At 43.6% G+C, this 23,973-nt stretch overlaps 1 protein-coding gene across 7 annotated transcripts in view; it reads right to left on the reverse strand.

The window, feature by feature from the left end:
- LOC139391116 (protein diaphanous homolog 2-like) overlaps window positions 1-23,973 on the reverse strand; it is a 637,381-nt gene that overhangs the window by 378,825 nt on the left and 234,583 nt on the right. For all 7 annotated transcript variants that reach the window (XM_071138654.1, XM_071138656.1, XM_071138651.1 and 4 more), the window contains one exon: window positions 23,481-23,595. In XM_071138654.1, the coding sequence (XP_070994755.1) occupies window positions 23,481-23,595 (115 nt within the window). The remainder of the gene's footprint in view (window positions 1-23,480; window positions 23,596-23,973) is intronic.

Genomic DNA, 23,973 nt, shown 5'->3' on the forward strand with positions numbered 1-23,973 from the left:
CTCTATCAGTTTTGCACATCGAGAGACTGACATTTTTTCCCATTCCTCCTTGCAAAACTCAGTGAGGTTGGATGGAGAGCATTTGTGAACAGCAGTTTTCAGTTCTTTCCACAGATTCTCTATTGGATTCAGGTCTGGACTTTGACTTGGCCATTCTAACACCTGGATATGTTTATTTTTGAACCATTCCATTGTAGATTTTGCTTTATGTTTTGGATCATTGTCTTGTTGGAAGACGAATCTCCGTCCCAGTCTCAGGTCTTTTGCAGACTCCATCAGGTTTTCTTCCAGAATGGTCCTGTATTTGGCTCCATCCATCTCCATCAATTTTAACCATCTTCCCTGTCCCTGCTGAAGAAAAGCAGGCCCTGATGCTGCCACCACCATGTTTGACAGTGGGGATGGTGTGTTCAGTGTGATGAGCTTTGTTGCTTTTACGCCAAACATAACGTTTTGCATTGTTGCCAAAAAGTTCAATTTTGGTTTCATCTGACCAGAGCACCTTCTTCCACATGTTTGGTGTGTCTCCCAGGTGGCTTGTGGCAAACTTTAAACTACACTTTTTATGGATATCTTTAAGAAATGGCTTTCTTCTTGCCACTCTTCCATAAAGGCCAGATTTGTGCAATATACGACTGATTGTTTTCCTATGGACAGAGTCTCCCACCTCAGCTGTAGATCTCTGCAGTTCATCCAGAGTGATCATGGGCCTCTTGGCTGCATCTCTGATCAGTCTTCTCCTTGTATGAGCTGAAAGTTTAGAGGGACGGCAGGTCTTGGTAGATTTGCAGTGGTCCTTCCATTTCAATATTATCGCTTGCACGGTGCTCCTTGGGATGTTTAAAGCTTGGGAAATCTTTTTGTATCCAAATCCGGCTTTAAACTTCTTCACAACAGTATCTCGGACCTGCCTGGTGTGTTCCTTGTTCTTCATGATGCTCTCTACGCTTTTAACGGACCTCTGAGACTATCACAGTGCAGGTGCATTTATACGGAGACTTGATTACACACAGGTGGATTGTATTTATCATCATTAGTCATTTAGGTCAACATTGGATCATTCAGAGATCCTCACTGAACTTCTGGAGAGAGTTTGCTGCACTGAAAGTAAAGGGGCTGAATAATTTTGCACGCCCAATTTTTCAGTTTTGGATTTGTTAAAAAAGTTTGAAATATCCAATAAATGTCGTTCCACTTCATGATTGTGTCCCACTTGTTGTTGATTCTTCACAAAAAAATACAGTTTTATATCTCTATGTTTGAAGCCTGAAATGTGGCAAAAGGTCGCAAAGTTCAAGGGGGCCGAATACTTTCTCAAGGCACTGCATCAAGTAAAAAAAAACATGGAAAACTACTCAGTGCAGTCTATCGAGTCGGGAAAGTCTGGCTGCGAGCTCAGGACTGATTCCTGAAAAGTATAACATGTATACAATGTCATGCAAGCTAACAGGCTGACCACACCGCTCGCGTCGCTTGCGCGTTGCAAAATAAATGTCGAAATCTATGTTATTCAATTATTGCACCCACACTGCATAGGTATGCTCTACTACATTTACTCAGGATATGGCTACCGATGCATTGGCATCTACAATGGTATAGTCAAACCCTAACCTCTTCTAGAATCCTCCACACCACACAAACAATTGAAACACGCCATGAAAAGATACACGTCAGAACAAGTCAGATCAATATGTAAGCGTCAAGTCCAATAGCTTAGCTATGTCCATGACTGCAGCCAGGGAAAAGGAGGAACTGTGAGGAAGAGAAAGGGCTTTCAGAAAGACCAGACATTTAGTTACAGAAAACAGTGATGATATTCAAAATAAGAGATAAAAGTATTGTGCGCAAATTCAATTAATTCAATCCTCGAGTACCCCCAACCGCACACGTTATTGTAACCCCTCTAAAAGCACACCTGACACTGATTCATCTTGTCAACTAATCATCAAGCCCACAATGAGTTGAATGAGGTGTGTTTGTCATGGGCTACAATGGAACTGTGTTCGGAACTGTGTTCGAACTGTGTTTGGGCGGTACTCGAGGACCAGGGTTGGGAAACACTGACTTAAGTGATATTTATTAATCAAACATGAATAGACAAATGTATCCATGTCTGAGTCTGCCCGACAAAAGCAAGGGGCAGGCGTCTCTGGTCTCCATGTGATACTGGCATGACCCTGACGTTAATATTTAAAGAGTGCACCCGACAAGTGTCCCCTGTGAAGCTGTAAATCAAATGGTAGTGCAGGGATCAGAGAGACAGATGGACAGACAGATGCACAGACACACACACGCCAAACAAACAGGATCTAACATAACTATACTATGAAACAAAGATACATTTTTATAAAGAATGGTAGTAAAAAGCTTTGGAGCACCTTAAATTAAATGTTGGGCAAAAAGGCAAACTCAGCTCCATCATTCATTGAATCAGATGGCTCATTCATCACAAAACCCACTGATATTGCCAAGTACTTGAATTATTTTTTAATTGGTAAGATTAGCAAACTTAGGTGTGACATGCCAGCAACAAGCACTGACACTACACATACAAGTATTTCTGACAAAATTATGAAAGACAAGCATTGTAATTTTGAATTCCATAAAGTAAATGTGGTAGAGGTGAAAAATAAATGTTGTCTATGAACAATGACAAGCCACCTGGGTGTGACAACTTGGACAGAAAATTACTGAGGATCATAGTGGACGATATTGCCAATCCTATTTGCCATATATTTAATTTAAGCTTACTAGAAAATGTGGAACAGTGGGGACTGTGAAGAGACACACACACAGGCGCAGACATATGCATACACACACACAGTAACATAAGCACCATATTAGAGGTCGACCGATTAATCGGAATGGCCGATTAATTAGGGCCGATTTCAATTTATTTTTATTTTTTTACACCTTCATTTAATCTTTATTTAACTAGGCAAGTCAGTTAAGAACACATTCTTTTTTTCTATGACGGCCTAGGAACGGTGGGTTAACTGCCTCGTTCAGGGGCAGAACGACAGATTTTTACCTTGTCAGCTCTGGGAATCCAATCTTGCAACCTTACAGTTAACTAGTCCAACGGAATAACGACCATTGCACTCCACAAGGAGACTGACTGCCTGTTACGCGAATGCAGTAAACCAAGGTAAGTTGCTAGCTAGCATTAAACTCATCTTATAAAAAACAATCAATCAATCATAATCACTAGTTAACTACACATGGTTGATGATATTATCTAGCGTGTCCAGCGTTGCGTATAATCTGACTGAGCATACAAGTATCTTAAGTATCTGACTGAGTGGTGGTCGGCAGAAGCAGGGGTGTAAACATTCATTCAAACGTGTGTTTTGCCAGCAGCTCTTCGTTGTGCGTCAAGCATTGCGCTGTTCATGACTTCAAGCCTATCAACTCCCGAGATGAGGCTGGTGTAACCGAAGTGAAATGGCTGGCTAGTTAGGGCGCGCTAATAGCGTTTCAAAAGTCACTCGCGCTGAGCCTTGGGGTGGTTGTTTTCCTTGCTCTGCATGGGTAACGCTGCTTCGAGGGTGGCTGTTGTCGTTGTGTTCCTGGTTCGAGCCCAGGAAGGAGTGAGGAGAGGGACGGAAGCTATACTGTTACACTGGCAATACTAAAGTGCCTATAAGAACATCTAATAGTCAAAGGTTAATGAAATACAAATGGTATAGAGACGTCTTACCTGGGAATATTGAAGACTCATGTTAAAAGGAACCACCAGCTTTTATATGTTCTCATGTTCTGAGCCAGGAACTTAAACGTTAGCTTTCTTACATTGCACATATTGCACTTTGTTTTGCACTTTGCAAACTTTGTTTTTGCATTATTTAAAACAAATGGAACATGTTTCATTATTTATTGGAGGCTAAATTGATTTTATTGATGTATTATATTCATTCAGTATTGTTGTAATTGTCATTATTACAAATAAAAATAAAATAAAAATTGTCCGATTAATCGGCATCGGCATTTTTGGTCCTCCAATAATCGGTATCGGCGTTGAAAACTCATAATCGGTCGACCTCTACACCATATACACATGGATTTTGAGGGAACGCACTTAATGTGTCGTGAAATCTGTTGTGAATGTATTGTATTGCTTTTAAAATTGTATAAATTGCCTTAAATATGCTGGACCCCAGGAAGTGTAGCTGCTGCCTCGGGATCCATAATAAATACAAATACAAATAACAGTGAAGGTATGCAGGAGCTACGGTGTCACCTGTCAGAGGGATTACTTCCTGGGTCTCTGTAAATTATAAAGGGAAAAGGTTGCCCCCCCTCCCGATCTGATATTGATTTATCCGCTGAGGCAAGGATAGTATATTACTGTATATTGACAAGATAGTCAAGTTACATCTCTAACAATGGAAATACATGTCTTCAAAAGGTGGAAAGCAGATAGGATGAGGCGAGAACAGGTGATGGGTGCAGTGGGATACAGACTTGACTGACCTATACCGCATCTCAGTGAAATGAGCACACACACAAAGGAAAGCAAACACACTGACACACACACTGTAAAAGCTGTCCTGCAATGTTATATAGTAATTATATCACACTATGTGACCAGGCCTTTGAAACACACCCATTTGCATCACTTCCATCATCCCCATCACACACAGCAATTAACAGGAACGTCTCAAACGGTAGCAATGGCAAAACACATAGTTATTCCACTTCAAGTCTTTAAAGTCTTACCAAAAAGTAGTCTCTCTTCAAGAGCCCTGCCAAGCAAAAATAACTAGAACCAAATCCTTGGCAATGATCAATTGTCTTAGTTCTACAGGGCTCATACCCTTCCCTGGTGGTCCAACTAAGCATAACCATTTTCCAACACTCTCACTATCAACACGTGTGGACTAGCCTAATCAGCCAAAACTGCAGATACATTTCAACCCAATTGTTGGAAGGTGGATGCGTTGTTCCCAAGTGGCCATGTTAAGAGCATTGAAGCATGTCTGTGCTGACTAGTACCCTTTTCACATTATAATACCAACCCAAACTGTACTAGTATGTAAAGGCTTAAGTTGGCACAGCTCCGCTCAGTCTTGTGAAAAGGGCATAGGCCTACTAGACTAGGGTTGGAGAGTATGACTATCGGTCCTGGAGGGTATAGAAACGAAATATGGCATTCAGAGCCACTCCTAGTGAAGTACCCAGTGGGATCTCCCACCATGCACTTCACCTGCCAGCTCCAATCTGCTCAACACCACTAACTGCTCCTGGATTGTGTAATTGCTGGCAAGAAGCTATTCACATTTGAGCTATTCAAGCTATTCATATTTTATCATGTGTTAAATTAATTTGGCCCAATTTTGTAGGGAGCAGATTTGCTGAGGCTGGGTCTGTGAGAATTCGATATCAATAAGTGTTCTCGTATTAAATAATGGCTAGACCTTGGCGAACCCCTTTAGGGTGTTTGTTTGACCACGTTTTTTTTTTCTGAATTAGAATGGACAGAACAATGGGGCGAATGCTGGCGCACTGCCAGTGAGAACAATTATGTGTACACACACAGACCGATACATACACAATATTTCTCGCACACACACACACACACACACACACACACACACACACACACACACAGTGTGTGAGGCCCCATAGTATACTGACTCATGCCCGAGTGCAAGAGCCCCCTCCAAATGCTGCTGGTCATTTCAATCTAAAAACTGCACATTTCAGTACAGCTGAACTTCACTCATGCATCCCAGTGGCACTGGGGTATGAGGTATGAAATCACAGTAATAACTTGCAAAGTGGCATGTTGCCACCGAGGCGAGCTAATTTAGAAATCTCACTGCTCCTCACTTTCCAATAACTTGATGGAAGTGTGGCACTGTATGTACAAATCCTATCTGCCTGGGAACATGTTAATTTCCATAAGCAGCCATAACTGTCTCGGCTGGTGTAGTTATCACATCACATTTGTATCTATTCCTTCATCTCCAATAATACTGCTCTTCAAGTGTTCTCTCCCCATCTCTGCTTCTCAATCTCTTTTGCTGTATCTCTCTCTCTTTTGCTCTCTTTATTTTGCTCTCTCTCTTTAATTTGCTCTCCCTCTCTCCTTCCCTCCCTCCATCCATCCCTCTCGTCATCGCCCTCCAAACACATACACACACCTCAAAATGCCATCAAAAGGCATGGCGCAACACAGTAGACAGACTGCCACTTCCCCTCAATTGCCTCCTACACCCCACAGCAATGGCAAACACTTTTGGTAGCCCGAGCAAGCGTTGTGGACTATAGCAAGCTCTGGTTACCATGGGGACCGCTGCATCACCACATGCCTGTACGGTGGGGGTGGTTATGGGAGAAAGAGAGAGAGGGAGACTTGTGTCCATGGGGCTTAGTGGAGGAAGACTGCAGTCGACAAACTCACAGCGACCTTTGGGGGGGGCTCACTAACACCCACTTCTTCAAAAACGCAGTGGAATTCATGCTATAGCCTCTTTATAACTGGAAAGCCTGCATATGGCGGAGTATATTGTGACTAAATATTGTCATTTTATTTAATTCTGCCATAACTGATGTATGGTAGGTATGCTTTTAAATTAAGCTATTTATCTTACCTTCGTCCTTTTTGTTCTACCTGAAATGTTATGTCGGTATCTTAGCATACCTGTCTCCAACCATGTATCAGAATGCCCAGGGGGCCACAACATTGGATTTGACAGGAAGCTAACATTTCACACACAATGCTCCAGTCTGTTCATCACTAGGGGCATTAATAATCTCCCCAGCATGTGTTTATCAGTATTGGACCTGTAGTCAGTTGTGTGTCTACGTGTGTTTTGTATGTGTGTGTGTGTGTGTGTGTGTGTGTGTGTGTGTGTGTGTGTGTGTGTGTGTGTGTGTGTGTGTGTGTAGGCAGACCAAAACCTGCCAGCCTGTTGGGGTGCCGACCGATCCGAGGGGACGGGTAGTGGACGGCGGCGGGTGACCACACACACGCAAACACACACACACACTCTCCTGGGCACCACTGTGTCTAATGCGTTCAGCATAATGTCAACCTTTGGGGATGTTTGCCTTTGTGTTAATTACACATCACCAGGAGCCCTCATGAACACACACACACTAAGATATACACACATACACACACCAGTGACCGAGTGCCAATGACCAGTCTGGTGTAGCGAAGAGTAGAGGAGGAGGGTGGAAAAATATGGCAGCACCAGTGTAAGACAACAGTGGGTAATGAAGCGTTGAGAGAGAGGGTTCATTACAGATCTGCCTCAGCCTCGGCTTAAGTTTAGCCCCAGCCTCGGCTCTTACGTCTTTAATGAACATACCGAGCCCTCCGACGCGGTGGGGTGGGGGGGCATAATATGCTCTGCAAAATCATCTACTACGGCGTTAGCTCATCATCGCTTGGCACATCCCCATGCCCCCGTTCTAGTGCCTAGCTACTGCCAATACTGTAAGACGAGCTGAAACCCTGAAAGGACAAACAATTAACCTCGGAGCATTAAAACGGCCCTCTCTTCTGCTTCCGGCCAATCAGCTCTCATGACCGCCTGCTATCCACCCAGGCCATTACAACTCTTGGAGAAAGCAGCTGGAAGCTTCTGTTTCTTTCAGTTTCCTCAAACCGCAGCAAGAAAACTGGTGTTGTGGAGAACCACAAGGGTGTGTTGTTGGCCAGTTATTGTTTGGCCCTGGGTGTCCAGTCCAATCCTCCTGGGCAGCATGTCAGGGGCAGAGTAATGGTCTGCTAGGTGAGCCACGGGAGTTTTAATTGCATCGCTGGGGAGCCGGGCACTTCCAATCGTCAATTATGGATACGGCCGTAGCAGGATGTGTAAAAGATATATGGCGTTTCCCTGGGATAAATTGCTCTCGATCGATCAGATTGTTAGGTAAGGGAGGGGATATGCCCGCTGTTGATGGTGTGTGTGTGCATTTGTGTATGTGCTTGTTTGCAAGTGTGTGTACATTCTCCCTCTAATTGAGTCTGCCGTGATCTGTGGATTGACTTCACCTTGGTGACCTTTGCACAGAGGGGTGAACAGCTGCAGAGAGTGGATGAGAGGCCTGGGTAATGATATGCCACTGCTGCAGCACTGCTCTCCAAGAATCAAGCACTAATACAGCCCTGTGCAATGGCAAACAACACAGCAAACACAACATATAGCATTGATTCCTCCATCCCAAACTCAACACAAGCCCTAGCGACTAAAGACATATAGTGTACCGCCGTGTAAGTCAGACTCAATAACAGTTCAGGTTGAGGTGGATGATACTCAATTCAAGCCAGTAGAATAGTGCTCCTCTACATCTTTATTTCCACTGCAAACAGTGACAACTATATGATAAATACAGAAAAGAAATAAGAAAAAGTGAGCTTCAATTTGACATATTTTGACAAGGTAAAAGTGGGATGCTGAGTGGGCAGCTGCTATTCAGCCAGTAACGTGTATTTCAATACCACTGAAAAATAAATTAAGCAATACGTCTCTATCTTGGTTTGGAGATTAAATATTAATTCAGTGGTGTGGTTTTCTGAGAAGTGTGATTAAAATGAAATCAAGGCATATCAGTGGTGGGCGATTCATTTCTCTTAACGGTGGCGTCAGAGGTGTGTGTTTTATCTCAGAGATGCCTGTGGCCTCCGAAAGGTTAATAAATGGATTCACCTTAAAATGATGTTTTGGGATTTTGGTAATGAAGCCCTTTATCTACTTTCCCAGAGTCAGATGAATTCATGGACACTATGAGTCTGTCTGAATCCCAATGTATCCCTTTAAACCAGAGGAATAACTATATGGAAGAGAGGAAGGAAGAGAGGGAGAGTGTACAAGAGTGCAGCCATTACCTTTAATGCAAATTCACTTAGCAGTCAAACCGACATGCCACAGATGGAGTGTCTGGACTCCGGTCTTCAAAAAAAGGATACTGCAGCTTACCTACTAAGCAGTCTCCGACCATAGAATGAGCAGGGCAAACTGGACTCACATCCAGCGGAACATTACCACATGTAGGGGGTATGTCACCGGTGATTTGACTAAGGCTGCAGCTAGCGATTAGCTGAGGGTCAGAGTGTTAGACTCAGTCAGGAGAAATGATGAAACGCTTCCTTGAATTGCAACCCCCTCACCCCCACGGTGGGAGGGATTTAGCGACACCCACTGCGGCAGACGAGCTGGGAAAAAGTTGGCCAGTGGTTGCATCTGTGAGGAAACGGCTTCACATCAGCTCCACGCTGCCCCGAGGGGCCTCACTCGCCATGATCCCTTAGTGTTTGTTTACAGCTCTAAAGAAAGGGACAAAGTTATTTTAAAAAATGTCCCGAAACATCATTAAAATAACGGCTCCCGTTTACAGGAGACTCACTTGGGGCCGCTGTGCTTTCACTTGTCGGTTTACGGGATTCTATAACCAGCCATCCCTGTTATCCTGTTATATGCAAAGACATATAACCCAACTTATTTTAATCTCTTCACCTTGCACCATTAAAATGCGTCACCATCTACACATGGCTGAAAATCAAGGAAGGTGTGAAGTAAAAAATAAATAAATAATCACCAGTCAAAAAGAAAGGGGAGATACTGGGCTGTCAGAATGCTTTGGGGAGCTATTGAGGATATGTGGCATATTAAAAGAAAAGTTGAAAAAAGAAAATGTCACCGGTTTTAAAAACAGCTCTCTTTTCTGTAAGTGAGTCCATCCTTCCATCACCAGCAAGGAGGGAATTCAGAGGAGACATATCAGGTCGAATGAAAGAGAACTCTCCCAAGCATTCAGACTGAGTGATTGAAACAGCTGTGGTATGTGAAGGGAGACAGAGAGAGAAAGAAAGAGAGAGGAGGGAGGGATCACAGCAATCAGTGTAGCGGCCTGTGCGCCCCGAAGGGAATCTGTTAAAAGTGTAGTGGAGAGAGCATGCACGTTCTGTGCCGAGCTGCCCAGTCTTCTGGACAGTGAGGGTACAGGTTAAAATGGCTCTCTCTGTCATACACCTCTCCATCTCTCTCCATCTCGCACTCAGTCTTTTCTTCCCATTTCTTTCTCTTCAATTCTCACACATTTCTTTCCTTCTCTGTCCTCTGAGGTTGGTTGTCTTTTGGAAACACCATCTCTGATTAAAGAGACAGCGGCCATCTCTTACAAGTCCCTCCTCCTCTTCTCCCTCTCTTGTCTCTCTTCTGTTCTCATTGGCTCTGGAGAAGAAGCACTTCGCCAGGTTGTTGGCTAGGAGAAGTCAGCATTGTTTATATTCAGAGAGGCACCATCTTGAACACGGTGCGCTCTGATTGTTTACCCAGGGCTCACCGACCGACACTTAGGCTGGAGACACTTTTCCCCTGTTGTCACCTCGCTCCTTCCTCCCTGGCCTCTCTCCCCATACCTATCCAGGCAGTTTGGCTTGTTGTGGGCACTTGTGGACCCAAACCAATTCCACCCGAGAGCTCTAAAGACAAATTTAACATGATAACATGTCACAAACTCTGGGCCTGGATTGTGCAAAGGAGAGGGGATGACGGGGGGAGCCGTGGCCTCTATGCACCTTTTTGATTTGGAAATGAGAGGAGTCAACCTGCAATTGGATCCAATATGATTTGGGTTAGTGAAAAAAAGTGTCCAATTGAGATTAAACAATACCCAGGCAAATTATTGGCTGTCATTTCAGTAACCACGCTGATATGCTGAAATTGGTGTACATTTAAGTACAGATTATGAAATACAAAAGGTGGCTGAGTTGTTTTTAACTAGGCAAGTCAGTTAAGAACAAATTCTTATTTACAATGGTGGCCTACCCCAACAAAACCCTAACCCGGACCTCGCTGGGCCAATTGTGTGCCGCCCTATGGGACTCCCAATCACGGCCGGTTGTGTAACAGCCTGGAATCGAACCAGGGTCTGTAGTTACACCTCTAGTACTGAGATGCAGTGCCTTTGACCGCTACACCACTCGCCACAATGGATCAAAAAAACAAACCATGTTAGAGGCCTAGCTGAGAATATACAACATGCATTGGTATAGTAAAACAAAATATATCAGTGCCTGAATACCCATCAGTGTTTCCCCTACATTCAAATAGCAGTGGCACTGCTAAATTGATGCCACCACTCCAAATGGATTTATTTTAATTAATTAGTTATTAAGATCAGTGACAAGTTACAACCACTTAACCTGTATCATATACCCCACATTTTGGAGTCTGATCTTTATTCATAATGTTATAAATGACCAAAGAACTGGTAATGATCACGGTGAGGAGGTACTCCAGTTTAAGTGACTCAGCTAGCCTCGAATTGAGCCTCGAGATGTACTTCCGGCGCCGACAGAGATGGCCGCATCGCTTCGCGTTCCTAGGAAACTATGCAGTTTTTTGTTTTTTTACGTGTTATTTCTTACATTGGTACCCCAGGTCATCTTAGGTTTCATTACATACAGTCGAGAAGAACTACTGAACATAAGAGCAGCGTCAACTCACCATCAGTACGATCAAGAATATGACTTTCGCGAAGCGGATCCTGTGTTCTGCCTTTCACCCAGGACAACGGAATGGATCACAGCCGGCGACCCAAAAAAACGACTTCGTAAAAGGGGGAAACGAAGCGGTCTTCTGGTCAGACTCCGGAGACGGGCACATCGTGCACCACTCCCTAGCATTCTTCTCGCCAATGTCCAGTCTCTTGAGAACAAGGTTGATGAAATCCGAGCAGAGATCATCAGAGACTGTAACGTTCTTTGCTTCACGGAAACATGGCTCACTGGAGAGATGCTATCGGAGTCGGTGCAGCCAGCTGGTTTCTCCACGCATCGCGCCGACAGAAACAAACATCTTTCTGGTAAGAAGAGGGGCGGGGGCGTATGCTTCATGGTTAACGTGACGTGGTGTGGCCACAACAACATACAGGAACTCAAGTCCTTCTGTTCACCTGATTTAGAATTCCTCACAATCAAATGTCGACCGCATTATCCACCAAGGGAATTCTCTTCGATTATAATCACAGCCGTATATATTCCCCCCCAAGCAGACACATCGATGGCTCTGAACGAACTTTATTTGACTCTTTGTAAACTAGAATCCATATATCCTGAGGCTGCATTCATTGTAGTTGGGGATTTTAACAAGGCTAATCTGAAAACAAGACTCCCTAAATTTTATCAGCATATCGATTGCGCAACCAGGGCTGGAAAAACCTTGGATCATTGCTGTTCTAACTTCCGCGACGCATATAAGGCCCTGCCCCGCCCTCCTTTCGGAAAAGCTGAAACTAAAACAAGAAGCTCCCGCGCTGAGGTCTGTTCAACGCTGGTCCGACCAATCTGATTCCACACTCCAAGACTGCTTCCATCACGTGGACTGGGATATGTTTCGTATTGCGTCAGACAACAACATTGACGAATACGCTGATTCGGTGAGCGAGTTCATTAGAAGGTGCGTTGAAGATGTTGTTCCCATAGCAACGATTAAAACATTCCCAAACCAGAAACTGTGGATTGATGGCAAAAAAAGTGCAAACCACTGCTTTTAATCAGGGCAAGGTGACTGGAAACATGACCGAATACAAACAGTGTAACTATTCCCTCCGCAAGGCAATCAAACAAGCTAAGCGTCAGTATAGAGACAAAGTAGAATCTCAATTCAACGGCTCAGACACAAGAGGTATGTGGCAGGGTCTACAGTCAATCACGGATAACAAAAAGAAAACCAGCCCCGTCACGGACCAGGATGTCTTGCTCCCAGGCAGACTAAATAACTTTTTTGCCCACTTTGAGGACAATACAATGCCACTGACACGGCCTGCAACTAAAACATGCGGACTCTCCTTCACTGCAGCCGACGTGAGGAAAACATTTAAACGTGTCAACCCTCGCAAGGCTGCAGGCCCAGACAGCATCCCCAGCCGCGCCCTCAGAGCATGCGCAGACCAGCTGGCTGGTGTGTTTACGGACATATTCAATCAATCCCTATCCCAGTCCGTTGTTCCCACATGCTTCAAGAGGGTCACCATTGTTCCTGTTCCCAAGAAAGCTAAGGTAACTGAGCTAAACGACTACCGCCCCCCGTAGCACTCACTTCCGTCATCATGAAGTGCTTTGAGAGACTAGTCAAGGACCATATCACCTCCACCCTACCTGACACCCTAGACCCACTCCAATTTGCTTACCGCCCAAATAGGTCCACAGACGATGCAATCTCAACCACACTGCACACTGCCCTAACCCATCTGGACAATAGGAATACCTATGTGAGAATGCAGTTCATCGACTACAGCTCGGCATTTAAAACCTCTTAAGTCTACCCCCTCCTTTTTCGAACATTCTGTTAAAAATCGCGCAACTTTTCAGCGTCCTGCTACTCATGCCAGGAATATAGTATATGCATATGATTAGTATGTGTGGATAGAAAACACTCTGAAGTTTCTAAAACTGGTTAAATCACAGCTGTGACTATAACAGATCGTTTGTTTCATCAAAAAACGCAAGAAAAACTGCTCTCTGAAAGCTAAAAATAATTTCCATGCGTCACTTTCATGGGTTGTTAAAAGGGCACAAAATTAATTATGGATCTGCATGCAATTCCTACAGATTCCACATGATGTCGCCATTGTCGTCATTTTCAAGGGACTTTTTTCTTGGTAAATCCAACTAACTGGATTCCATTTCTTCCGGTCTCCACCAGGATGTTTTGAATGTGCACATTGGCAGCCATTGATTTGAAAACGAGGAGCTATTGAATATACATCGCCCTGTAATCATTTTGATAGATTATAAACGTTTACTAATACCTAAAGTTGGATTACAAAAGTATTTCGAAGTGTTTTGTGAAAGTTTATCGTCGACTTTTTTAATTTAAAAAAATGACGCAGCGTTTAAAAACAATGTTTTTTTCTGAATGACACAGCTTCCATAGAAAGCTATTTTGGGTATATATGGACCGATTTAAACGAAAAAAATACCCAATAGTGATGTTTATGGGGCATATAGGAGTGCCAAGAAAGAAGCTTGTCAAAGGTACTGAATGTTTTATATTTTATTTCTGCGTTTTGTGTAGCGCCGGCTAAGCTATATCTTTGTTTACATCGCATTCAGGCATTTTGGGGTGTTGCATGCTATCAGATAATAGCTTCTCATGCTTTCGCCGAAAAGCATTTTAAAAATCTGACTTGTTGGCTAGGTTCACAACGAGTGTAGCTTTAATTCAATACCCTGCATGTGAATTTTGATGAACGTTTGAGTTTTAACGAGTACATTTAGCATAGTGCATTTGCATTTCCAGGTGTCTACTTGAGACATCTGCGTCTCAAGTAGGAGCAAGAAGTTAACACCATAGTGCCCTCCAAACTCGTCATCAAGCTCGAGACCCTGGGTCTCGACCCCGCCCTGTGCAACTGGGTACTGGACTTCCTGACGGGCCGCCCCCAGGTGGTGAGGGTACAACATCTCCACCCCGCTGATCCTCAACACTGGGGCCCCACAAGGGTGCGTTCTGAGCCCTCTCCTGTACTCCCTGTTCACCCACGACTGCGTGGCCACGCACGCCTCCAACTCAATCATCAAGTTTGCGGACGACACAACAGTGGTAGGCTTGATTACCAACAACGACGAGACGGCCTACAGGGAGGAGGTGAGGGCCCTCGGAGTGTGGTGTCAGGAAAATAACCTCACACTCAACGTCAACCAAACTAAGGAGATGATTGTGGACTTCAGGAAACAGCATTTGATTTGATTTGATCTAAATACACTCACTGAGATAAACTGTAATTTGACCACTGGTAGAGTTCCTTTGCAGTCTTTTGTGGATTTCAGAAATAATTCAGCTAAAGTTGCTAAATTTCTTTTCTTACAAATAATGTGTACTTGTTTGAAACCAATCGGTTCATAATTTGCTCTAAAATGCTCTAGAATATTCATCCTAGTATGCAAGAGGTTAAGTAGGCCAAGTCCATGGCACAAGTACACTCCTTCAAGTGAACGTATTAAGAAAATGGGAGCGATTGTTGCCAAGTAGAGACTTGTCTTGTGCAACATTAGACAGGACAAAGCCCATTTACCTGGATAATATAGACAGACCTCTTGAGGAAAGCTTTGAATGCAGACCGGCAATTTGAGGTCTATTGTAATACACTAAAGGAGGCAGAAGACCAGGTCTGATGGACTGGCTTCACTTACCAAATGCACACATACAATATATATATATATATATATATATATATATATATATATATATATATATATATATATATATATATATATATATATATATATATATACACATATACATACACATATACACGCACGCACGCACACACGCACACACACACACACACACACAAAGGCACACCCACGCACCGTAAACGTTATTAAAGTCAGCACTTCTCGATGGATGAATGTTGCAACACAAAGTACACCTGAAGGCAAATAAAGCTAGCAGGAAGTAGGTTGGAGTCTCTTAGCAGGGCAGCTATTAAACAGGGCAATATTTGGAGTTGAGGGGAGGCTTAAAAGTTAAAGTATACAGTAGTTACCCAGAACAGTCTTAAACAGCCCTCATCTGAGCAGAGAAGATTAAAGTCAGTGGGACATTGCGGGGAGGCGATATGAAGTGGAAAACGGTCAGGAACGAGCTGGGAATAACAGCCGCCTTGACTCGCCTCTCGATCCAGGTCACCCCCTGCGGCCTAGCTAATGTACAATAAACCAATTACAAGCCATTAATATTTAAGGAGCTCATTTCACTCATATGCGATTTATAAAAACTGTGGAAGGATGAGTAAGGAAAATGGCTGCCCCCAAACAGAGGGAAATTAGCATAGGGTTGCATTTTGCTTTATTAAGACAAATTGTCCTGGCGCTCGAGAGCAATTAGACAAATGGCTCCCATTCTGAAACGTGTCATCAGGCGCCAACGAAGGCCCTGGAAGTCAGATTTTTCATATTAACACCACATTTGATTATCTGCAAGGCACTTTTGAATAATATAATTATGTGCATCTCCAAATTCAATGGAGCATGCATGGGGTCTTGGTTTAGCCACACATTTTGGCAGGGGAAGAAGCAAACCTCTCCTTTTGCACAAAGTGTGGTGGTTTATCAAAGAAGTGTACGCCAAACTCACTTGTGATCTTGTTTGGGCAAGAGCACTGCCGTGAGAGAGTGTGCGTGCGTGTCTATGAGACTGGGCAACCTCAACTCCAGATGGTAAATGAGAGGTCCAAGGATGAGCGGGTTTCTGGAGCGGTGCAAGGGGGGACAGGATGGTGATTTCGAGAGAGAGAAGGGAAGGGAGGAGAAACATAAAGACTTGGGCAGCTCTGGCAATAAACAACCTCATCCTCAAGGAGGCACCATGAACCATCACAATCAAACCCCTGTGCCCAACATCTTCAACACAGCGGTTAGCAAACGATTCCTTTATCATCGTACTCCCATGCTTTGCTGTTAATATGATCTAGACTGGGCACGAGCATATTGTCTATGGAACAGAGCATCTGACTCATTGGCCAGCAGCTTTTATTACGAGGAGACACACATTCTCATGACGGTCAAGGGATGTGTCGCTTCGCTCAGTAACCGGCTTATCAAAGGGTTACAATTATCATCTAGTCGTCTGGAGTCGATGGGATGAAAAGTGGAACTTCCTTCACAATTATAAGTCTAATATTTTGTCTGAGAGGGTAATATATAGCTCAACTACAATAGATGCATTGTATGATTCCCATTGTTGCTGGGTAACCCTGAAGCAAAAGTCCAATAGTGAACCAGAGGTACTACCCATTTTGGCCATTCTCCTCAGGGGATGGGGAGTTTGTGTGTGCGTGCTGTTACTGGACAGGGACCTTTGTGACTTGGCGGAAGCCACCTTTCCTGATTTGAAGCAACAGCCCAATAGATAACAGCACTGGCATTTCCTATTATAGCTCGCCAGGGGAGTCTGACTGTGTGTGCGGCTACTGGACATGGGCCTCACAGTTGACGGAAGCCGCCGTTCCTGTTTAGAAATACTGCAGCAAAGTTTGAAGGGAGGCTTGATATCCTCGGAGGAGCCTTTGCCACGCGTGAGCACCTTTGATCAGGGTACTGGGTCAGCCTGGGTGTAACAAAGTTATTAGGGAACTTATTAGGGCAGTCAGGGAGCCGCCTAAACCCCCGCTGATTCCATCATTACCAGCGCTGCAGCAGGGTTATTACCATCCCACTGCGAGGGCTTTGTAGCAGGGTTTGTGGCTCAGCTAGTGTTTGTGTGCATCGGCAATGGCGGGAGCGACACAACGTTCTAATGGGAGATGAATCTGGTTGGGAGGAGAGCTGAGGGATATGATCAAATCCTGGATGATAAATGGTGGAGCTCCGGCCAGAGTTGTCTTCAGGACTCTGGGGTTTGGTCGTGGTCTTTTAGAGCTGACCTTTAGAAGCATTAATGCAGGCTTGCTTTCTGGAAATGGGAATTGGGCATTATTGCTAAAGCTAAGAGAAAGCAGGACACCAGAGCAGAGGTGGATAATAGAAGAGGGAGAGGGTTAGCAGGACAAACTCTGCACAAAATTGGTAATATATCCACACACGCAGAGATATTACACAAAACAATAACCTTCTGTGATTTTGGCTGGAGCATGGGTTTCACAGTTTGGAGTGTGTTGGGTTGGCAGACAAATTCATTGTCAACGTCGCTTTTCTTTCTCCCTGCAATTGTAAATTAATGTTTATCAAATTGGAAACAGCATTACACATGTATTCTGTGATGATGTTAAGACACTTCTACTGCAGAAAATGTCCATCAGAGAAGAAATTCACAGCGAGCCTCCATCAACGACAGTTTCCTTGTGAACACACTTTAAAAAAAGAAATCTAAGACCTTAGTTTAATTAAGTTCAGAGGGGATTTTAATAGCTTGGCTGAACCCAAACAGTCATTTCTCGACCTGTAGACCATGACACTCTCTCTCCCTGGCCTCCGCGGGTGGGCACTGGATGGAGTGCCGGGCTCATTAGCAGCCTCCCCATCATTAACATAGAAGCATGCTGGGAGAGGGAGGGGCCGGTGAACTTGATCAGAGGGGTCGAGCGCAGCCGCCAGGCTCCTCCCCGATAATTATGGCTGGGCCAGCTAACAACCCAATTATTTACATACATCTTCATTAGGTTTATCAGTAGAACTGCTAGTGTAGCGCAATAAGGAGGGACCCCTACTCACAGACCACTTAGTGTACACAGCCATCGATCCACTCTATGCTACACTACACTAGATATTAAGAAGTGCAGTAGGATTGGGGGAAAATGATGCAGGAGACAAGTAGCGAGGCCAAGCCTTTTCTCCATCAACCTTCTTAAATAAGTTGAATATTTATAGTCATATTTCTGTTTTGTACAAATAAGGTGTTTTTACATGGAATAATGCATATTCTGAAAAATATGTATCAATATTGACAAACTTTGTAATACGGTTGACCAGTGGTGTCAAAATCATTCCATGGAGGGCCTAGTGTCTGCAAGTTTTTGTTTTTTCCTTTCAATTATGACCTAGACAATCAGGTGAGGGGAGTTCTTTACTAATTAATAACATTAATTCATGAATCAAGTACAAGGGAGGAGCGGAAAACCCGCAGACACTCAGCCCTCTGTGGAATGAGTTTGACACGTGTGCAGTAGACCAGGGTTGCCATTAAGTGTTATGCTACTTTAGTTGTTTTGTTCAGGATGGATTCACTCTCTTAGTTTTGTTGCTGCCACACACTGATTAAAAGCTTCTCAGAACAGTCGGAAGCCTCAAACACATGTCATCATTACATCAAGGCATATGCCCTCTGTGTGTGTAGCAGGCGCTGTTGGCAATGGAGAAACGCTATTAGGAGAGCGCAGGTTGAAGAAGTTTGCCAACATCAATCTTATTTCAAACAGAACTGAAAAGCCTGGCCGACAGAATTGCTTTTCAAATGCAGCAGGCCATGCTAGGCGCTCAAACCACAAGTACATCTGATTTGATCCCAGGAGCTGAACACAGGCAGAACCGCTGATTGATACCACCAAGTGAAGGGACTCGGGGGTAAAGAAAAGAGAGAATGATAGAGGGAAGGGAAGAATGAGTGAGGGAGGAGGGAAAAGCCAAACTACCAGTTCTACAAGGGAAACCAAATAGCAATACAATGACGTGAGGAGTTGCTCTGCTCTCCGGAGCCGATTTAAATAAGTCAGAACAAATAGACCCTAGTGGACACATTTCCCCCAGTGTTGCAGCAAGGTCTGGCCTGGCAGAGAGAAGGGGTTGTTTGGGGGCAGCAGCTTTGATGGGGGTGGACAATTATTGACCTCCACTCTCTCATTCTTGGTAGGAGATGATGGGCGATAAGGGTCTACTTAGCAGGTTATGAGGGCACAGGTACAGTGGGTGACCTGGCTGTACAAAGTATCACTTCCTTTCCTCTTCCTTGCGAGATCAGGTCGATCCACAGAGGTGAAGATGGGCCTTAGAATCCAAAGGATAATCGGTCAACGCATTACCATCTCCGCAGTCAGGCAAACATCTACAGTTTCGGTGAGTAAATGAAATTTAAAGCAATGTGAACAGGCTAGACCTTATATTCAGCAACTCTGCTTCCAGCAGACCCCTCTGACAACACTGCTGGCTTCAAGCGTTGTCGCTGGGATGTTGGCTGTTACTGCAGAAAGGTAGCCATAATTGGAAATACAGTAGGATTCTGATCATCTTAAGAGGCTAGAAGCAAAGCTGTAAATCCCTGTTGATTATGGTTTCCCCTTTCTTGTTAAAACCAATTAAATGGCACGGCTTGTGTTGTTTTCAGACAATGTGAGTAACAAGTGTGACTCCCGAGGAACAGCGAGTTAAACAGAAGCCTTTTTGCACCATTTTCCCAGGGCAGTTCCAGGTTCTAGGGAACACATTTACACCTGCTTGCCTCATCTTTCATGATGAAGCGTGCTTTAGTTATAAATAATCCAAATGGGGGGGATGTGGAGAGGAAAAAAAAGAGTACGAGAAAAACCAACAAAATTGAGGGCTGGCCAAACTTTTCACCAGATAAATAAAAGGTTGCAACTTTCCAGATATATTAAGTTGGTTTCGAGTAGGAACTTGTTTGGTAGGTTTGCTGGGAGGATTTATAGTCTTTGGTAATATGGTTAGACGGTGAGGCCTTGTGAACTAATTTGCCTTCCCAAGCATCACCTCACCTCACATAATACTCTCCATCTGGTATAGGAAGCTCAACCGGCAAAAATGTGTGTCGCGTGTTATTGTCAAGGCTGTGCTCCTGGGAATCCAAAGATGAATAGTCAGTATAGAAATGGGGTCAGGCTCTTTGACAAAGGCTGCAATAACAGTAAAACGTTAAAGCACATCTTAGTCTAAGGCATTCTTAGATCTCATGAGTTTGAATGATTCCCATTGTAAAGTGAAGGTTAAAAAAAAGTACTTTTTTTTTTTTTAAGGATGGCTGCATATCGTTTTTTGCAAAATACTATTGCTCCCCTCCGTGATACCATCGCACGTCAAAGGCGTTTTCACCCGCTTTTAACTTTGTCTTAAAAATAAAAAAGAGAATGGTACTCAGGATATCAAACATTAAACAGCATTGTTTTAATTCATGAGTGTATCATGTTCTGTTTCAACAATAGAGGGGAAAAGAGCTGAATCAGTGAACATGCTGCGGGCGTAATTGATAGGGATCCAGCTAAATCTTTCCAAGCTACCTGAGGGACCACAGAGCTTACCTATAGAACCCGACTGTTACATGTATGAGGAAGAATTTGAATTTGAAAAAGACACTGAAAATAAATGTAAAGCAGAGTTACGCTTCTTAGGACCTAAAGAACGCAAATAAAGGAAACATAACAACTATAAGAATGTAGATTAAAGAGAAAATGCCAATTAAAAGAAAATGGAATACAGTAATAAATATTGCATAATCATGTATTAATAAGTAGTGTTATATTTTTTTTTGCAGGATCTGTATCCCTTGTTTGTCCGAGGTGAAAATGGATAGGAATTACACTTCTGAAAGAACAGACAAGTACAGCACACAAAAGCTACTATTAATTATTGCTGGTGTTAATTAGTAACCGTGTTTCTCCACCGGAACGCTATGGTTTCCTTGTCTGCGTGTTATGTTCTTGTGATCTCTTCCTCCCTTGCTGATGCCACGTTAAAAATAAAGCAAATGGTAGAGACCAAAGCAAAAACACTCCCAAACTACACCCTCGCCCCTACCAACACGCTCTGAGGGCCCTCCGTTATCATGTGTTGCTGACGAAACTCAGAGGTTGAATTCCAAAGAGTGGTGATGGGATCAATCAACTTAGGGACAGACTCCATACTTGAATGACGCAATTCATGTTCCACTTTTAAATGTTAGCATGAAAATCAAATTAACAAATTGTTTTAAAAGATATAAACCTCAGTCACAGTTAAACATTTAATTAAATGTGTCAAGTCTGGAATTCAGACAAACAAATGCACGATGCATACAATAAGGCACGCCTATCCATTCTTTTGTATGAAATTGCACAAACATATTGCAGTGCGTGTCAGGGATAGCACCTGGCTCTGATGCCTGCAACCTCAGTCAAAGTGGCTATCTGAGGGTCTAATTAGCCCCTACGCCCTCGATAATTTTCACTCCCTCAGCTTTGGGACACTTGTGCAAATGGCGGTGGTGCGGGTAAATGTATCAATGGAGGGGCAAGAGGAAGGGGGTGATTTGGGATTCAGCCTGTGTCTTGTCGTCTCTCCTGCAGAGAGAGCAGTGACATGGCTCTTGGCCTTTACCCTTTGCTTCATTAAGCCCAGCTAAATTTGCTCCCTCGTTCCCGCTATTATTCTCTCCATCTGCATTGTGCAAACCAATCACATCCCAGCTTCAGGGCTACATTGCTGTTTATTTCATAGAGCACCAGAGAGATTTGTTTTGTTATGTAGTTGTCAGGGGAGAGGAGAGGAAAGGAGGAGAGGATGGGAGAGGAGTAGAGTAGGAGCGGAGAGGAGGAGCAGAGAAGAGAGGAGAGGAAAGATGCCTACAGTCTGGCTTGTGTCCTGACAAGATGGTGAGGAGACACGGACAGTCATCAGGATTGGGGTCAATTTCACAAATTAATTTCTAATTCAATTCTCTCTCCCTGTAAATTCCATTTAATTCAATTCAAATTATAGGTCAGTCTTAGAATTCAGAAATAATTAAATTCATCTGAATTTCAATGTTAGGTCAATTCCAAGAATTAAATTCCCAATTCAATATTTTCCCCAACAATTCCACAAATACCCATTTTAATTAAATTCCCTCAGGGTTTCAGGCTGATCATGTCATTGTTCAGATTGCATAGCTATACTAGAAATATAGGAAAGAAGATTGAAATGATTAAAAACAAATCCTACAGTAATATTTTAGACTATGTGCATTCATTCCATTAACTGGGAAATGTACAAATATTGAACATTGCATTTTGAGTCCAAACAGTCTAATTAAATTCCAATTACATTACTTGAAAAACTAAATTTAAATTTGACTCAACATACATTTTCCACTTCAAAAGTAAATTGGAATTGATCTCAACCCTGGAAGTCATCACACCCACCAACTCAGAGAAGAGCTGTGATTCCAGTTCTGTATGACAGAGGTCCTTCAGGTTACCCCTACGCTCCCACTAGGGCAGGAATTACAAGAGTGTGTACACATTACATACACATGTCAAGAGAGCTGGAAAACACTGGTATTGTCATGGGAGGACTACACCACCACACACCCTCTCCCTCAAAACACAAACTAGCTTTCCTTCGGCTTGTGTTATTCATCAGCAAGTTAGGTAGTCTGGATGTGTATCTCAGAAACAAACTGAGAAGATAAACTCCCAGAGCTTCCTTCACTGGGTCTCCCTTTGGAGGAGCATCTACTGGACTGGAAAAGGCTGTGCCAAGTCAAGCGTGACTGTCCTCAGTTCAGTCATACACATGCATATAAATACACATACACAGAGAAATGCAATAACATTTAACTTTTTTTGCAAGAATTGTGTGGGAGTCATTTTCATCACGTGCACACACACACACACACACACACACACACACACACACACACACACACACACACACACACACACACACACACACACACACACACACACACACACACACACACACACACACACACACACACACACACACACACAGAAAGTCACTCAACAAATAGAAAGAATCCCTACTGTATCTCCAGCTTCGAAACCCTGACACACAAACACAGTGCAGCAGCAACAGCAGTGGAACCGTTAATTGGCTCAGAGATTTCAACACACAACCATCCACAGCCGGATTGTTCAAAGACACAAGAAAAGGAGGATGGTTTTAACGATAATCAACATTTCACAGAGACAAATTGTTTCTTAAAGTGTCTGGAGATGAAAGCCACTTGGTTTCCCAGAGCCGGGTGGCCAAACAAAGTGTGTGTATATATTCATTAGTAAAAGAGGGGAGAGGCCTAATGGGGCCTGCTTACCTTTGGTCCTGGAGGAAAAGCTGAGGGAGAGCTGGGCAAAGAGGTCTTGGTTCTCAAACTTCTCCTCTTTGACTTTGATCCAGAAGCAATTCTCTGCCATTTCCTGAGGTACTACCTGCAACAACACAATGAGGATGAATTTATCGCAAGATGCAATCAGAGGCCGTCATTCCTTCCACAGCCGGTCTGGCTACCACTCCACTTAAATGTCATTTCTTCAAACCCCACTCATTTTTGTGTGTGTGCACGCGCGTGCGTATGCACATTGGTGATCACCCATCATGTTGCACATTGCACTCCATTGACATGCGCCAAAAACAGCACAGACAAAAAAATGTCTATGGATTTAAATGATTGGTATAAATACTCCAATGTATCAGTTTCGCTTAAGGTTGAGAGGTTTGGCAACTTCGCTGCATGAGAGTTGATGAAGAAGCTATTACATAAATTTGCTTTCCTGAAACAGAAAAGGGCATTCCCCTTTCCTGTTGCC

This window comes from Oncorhynchus clarkii, chromosome 31, assembly GCF_045791955.1.
Source record: "Oncorhynchus clarkii lewisi isolate Uvic-CL-2024 chromosome 31, UVic_Ocla_1.0, whole genome shotgun sequence".
In the NCBI taxonomy this organism is placed as follows: domain Eukaryota; kingdom Metazoa; phylum Chordata; class Actinopteri; order Salmoniformes; family Salmonidae; genus Oncorhynchus; species Oncorhynchus clarkii.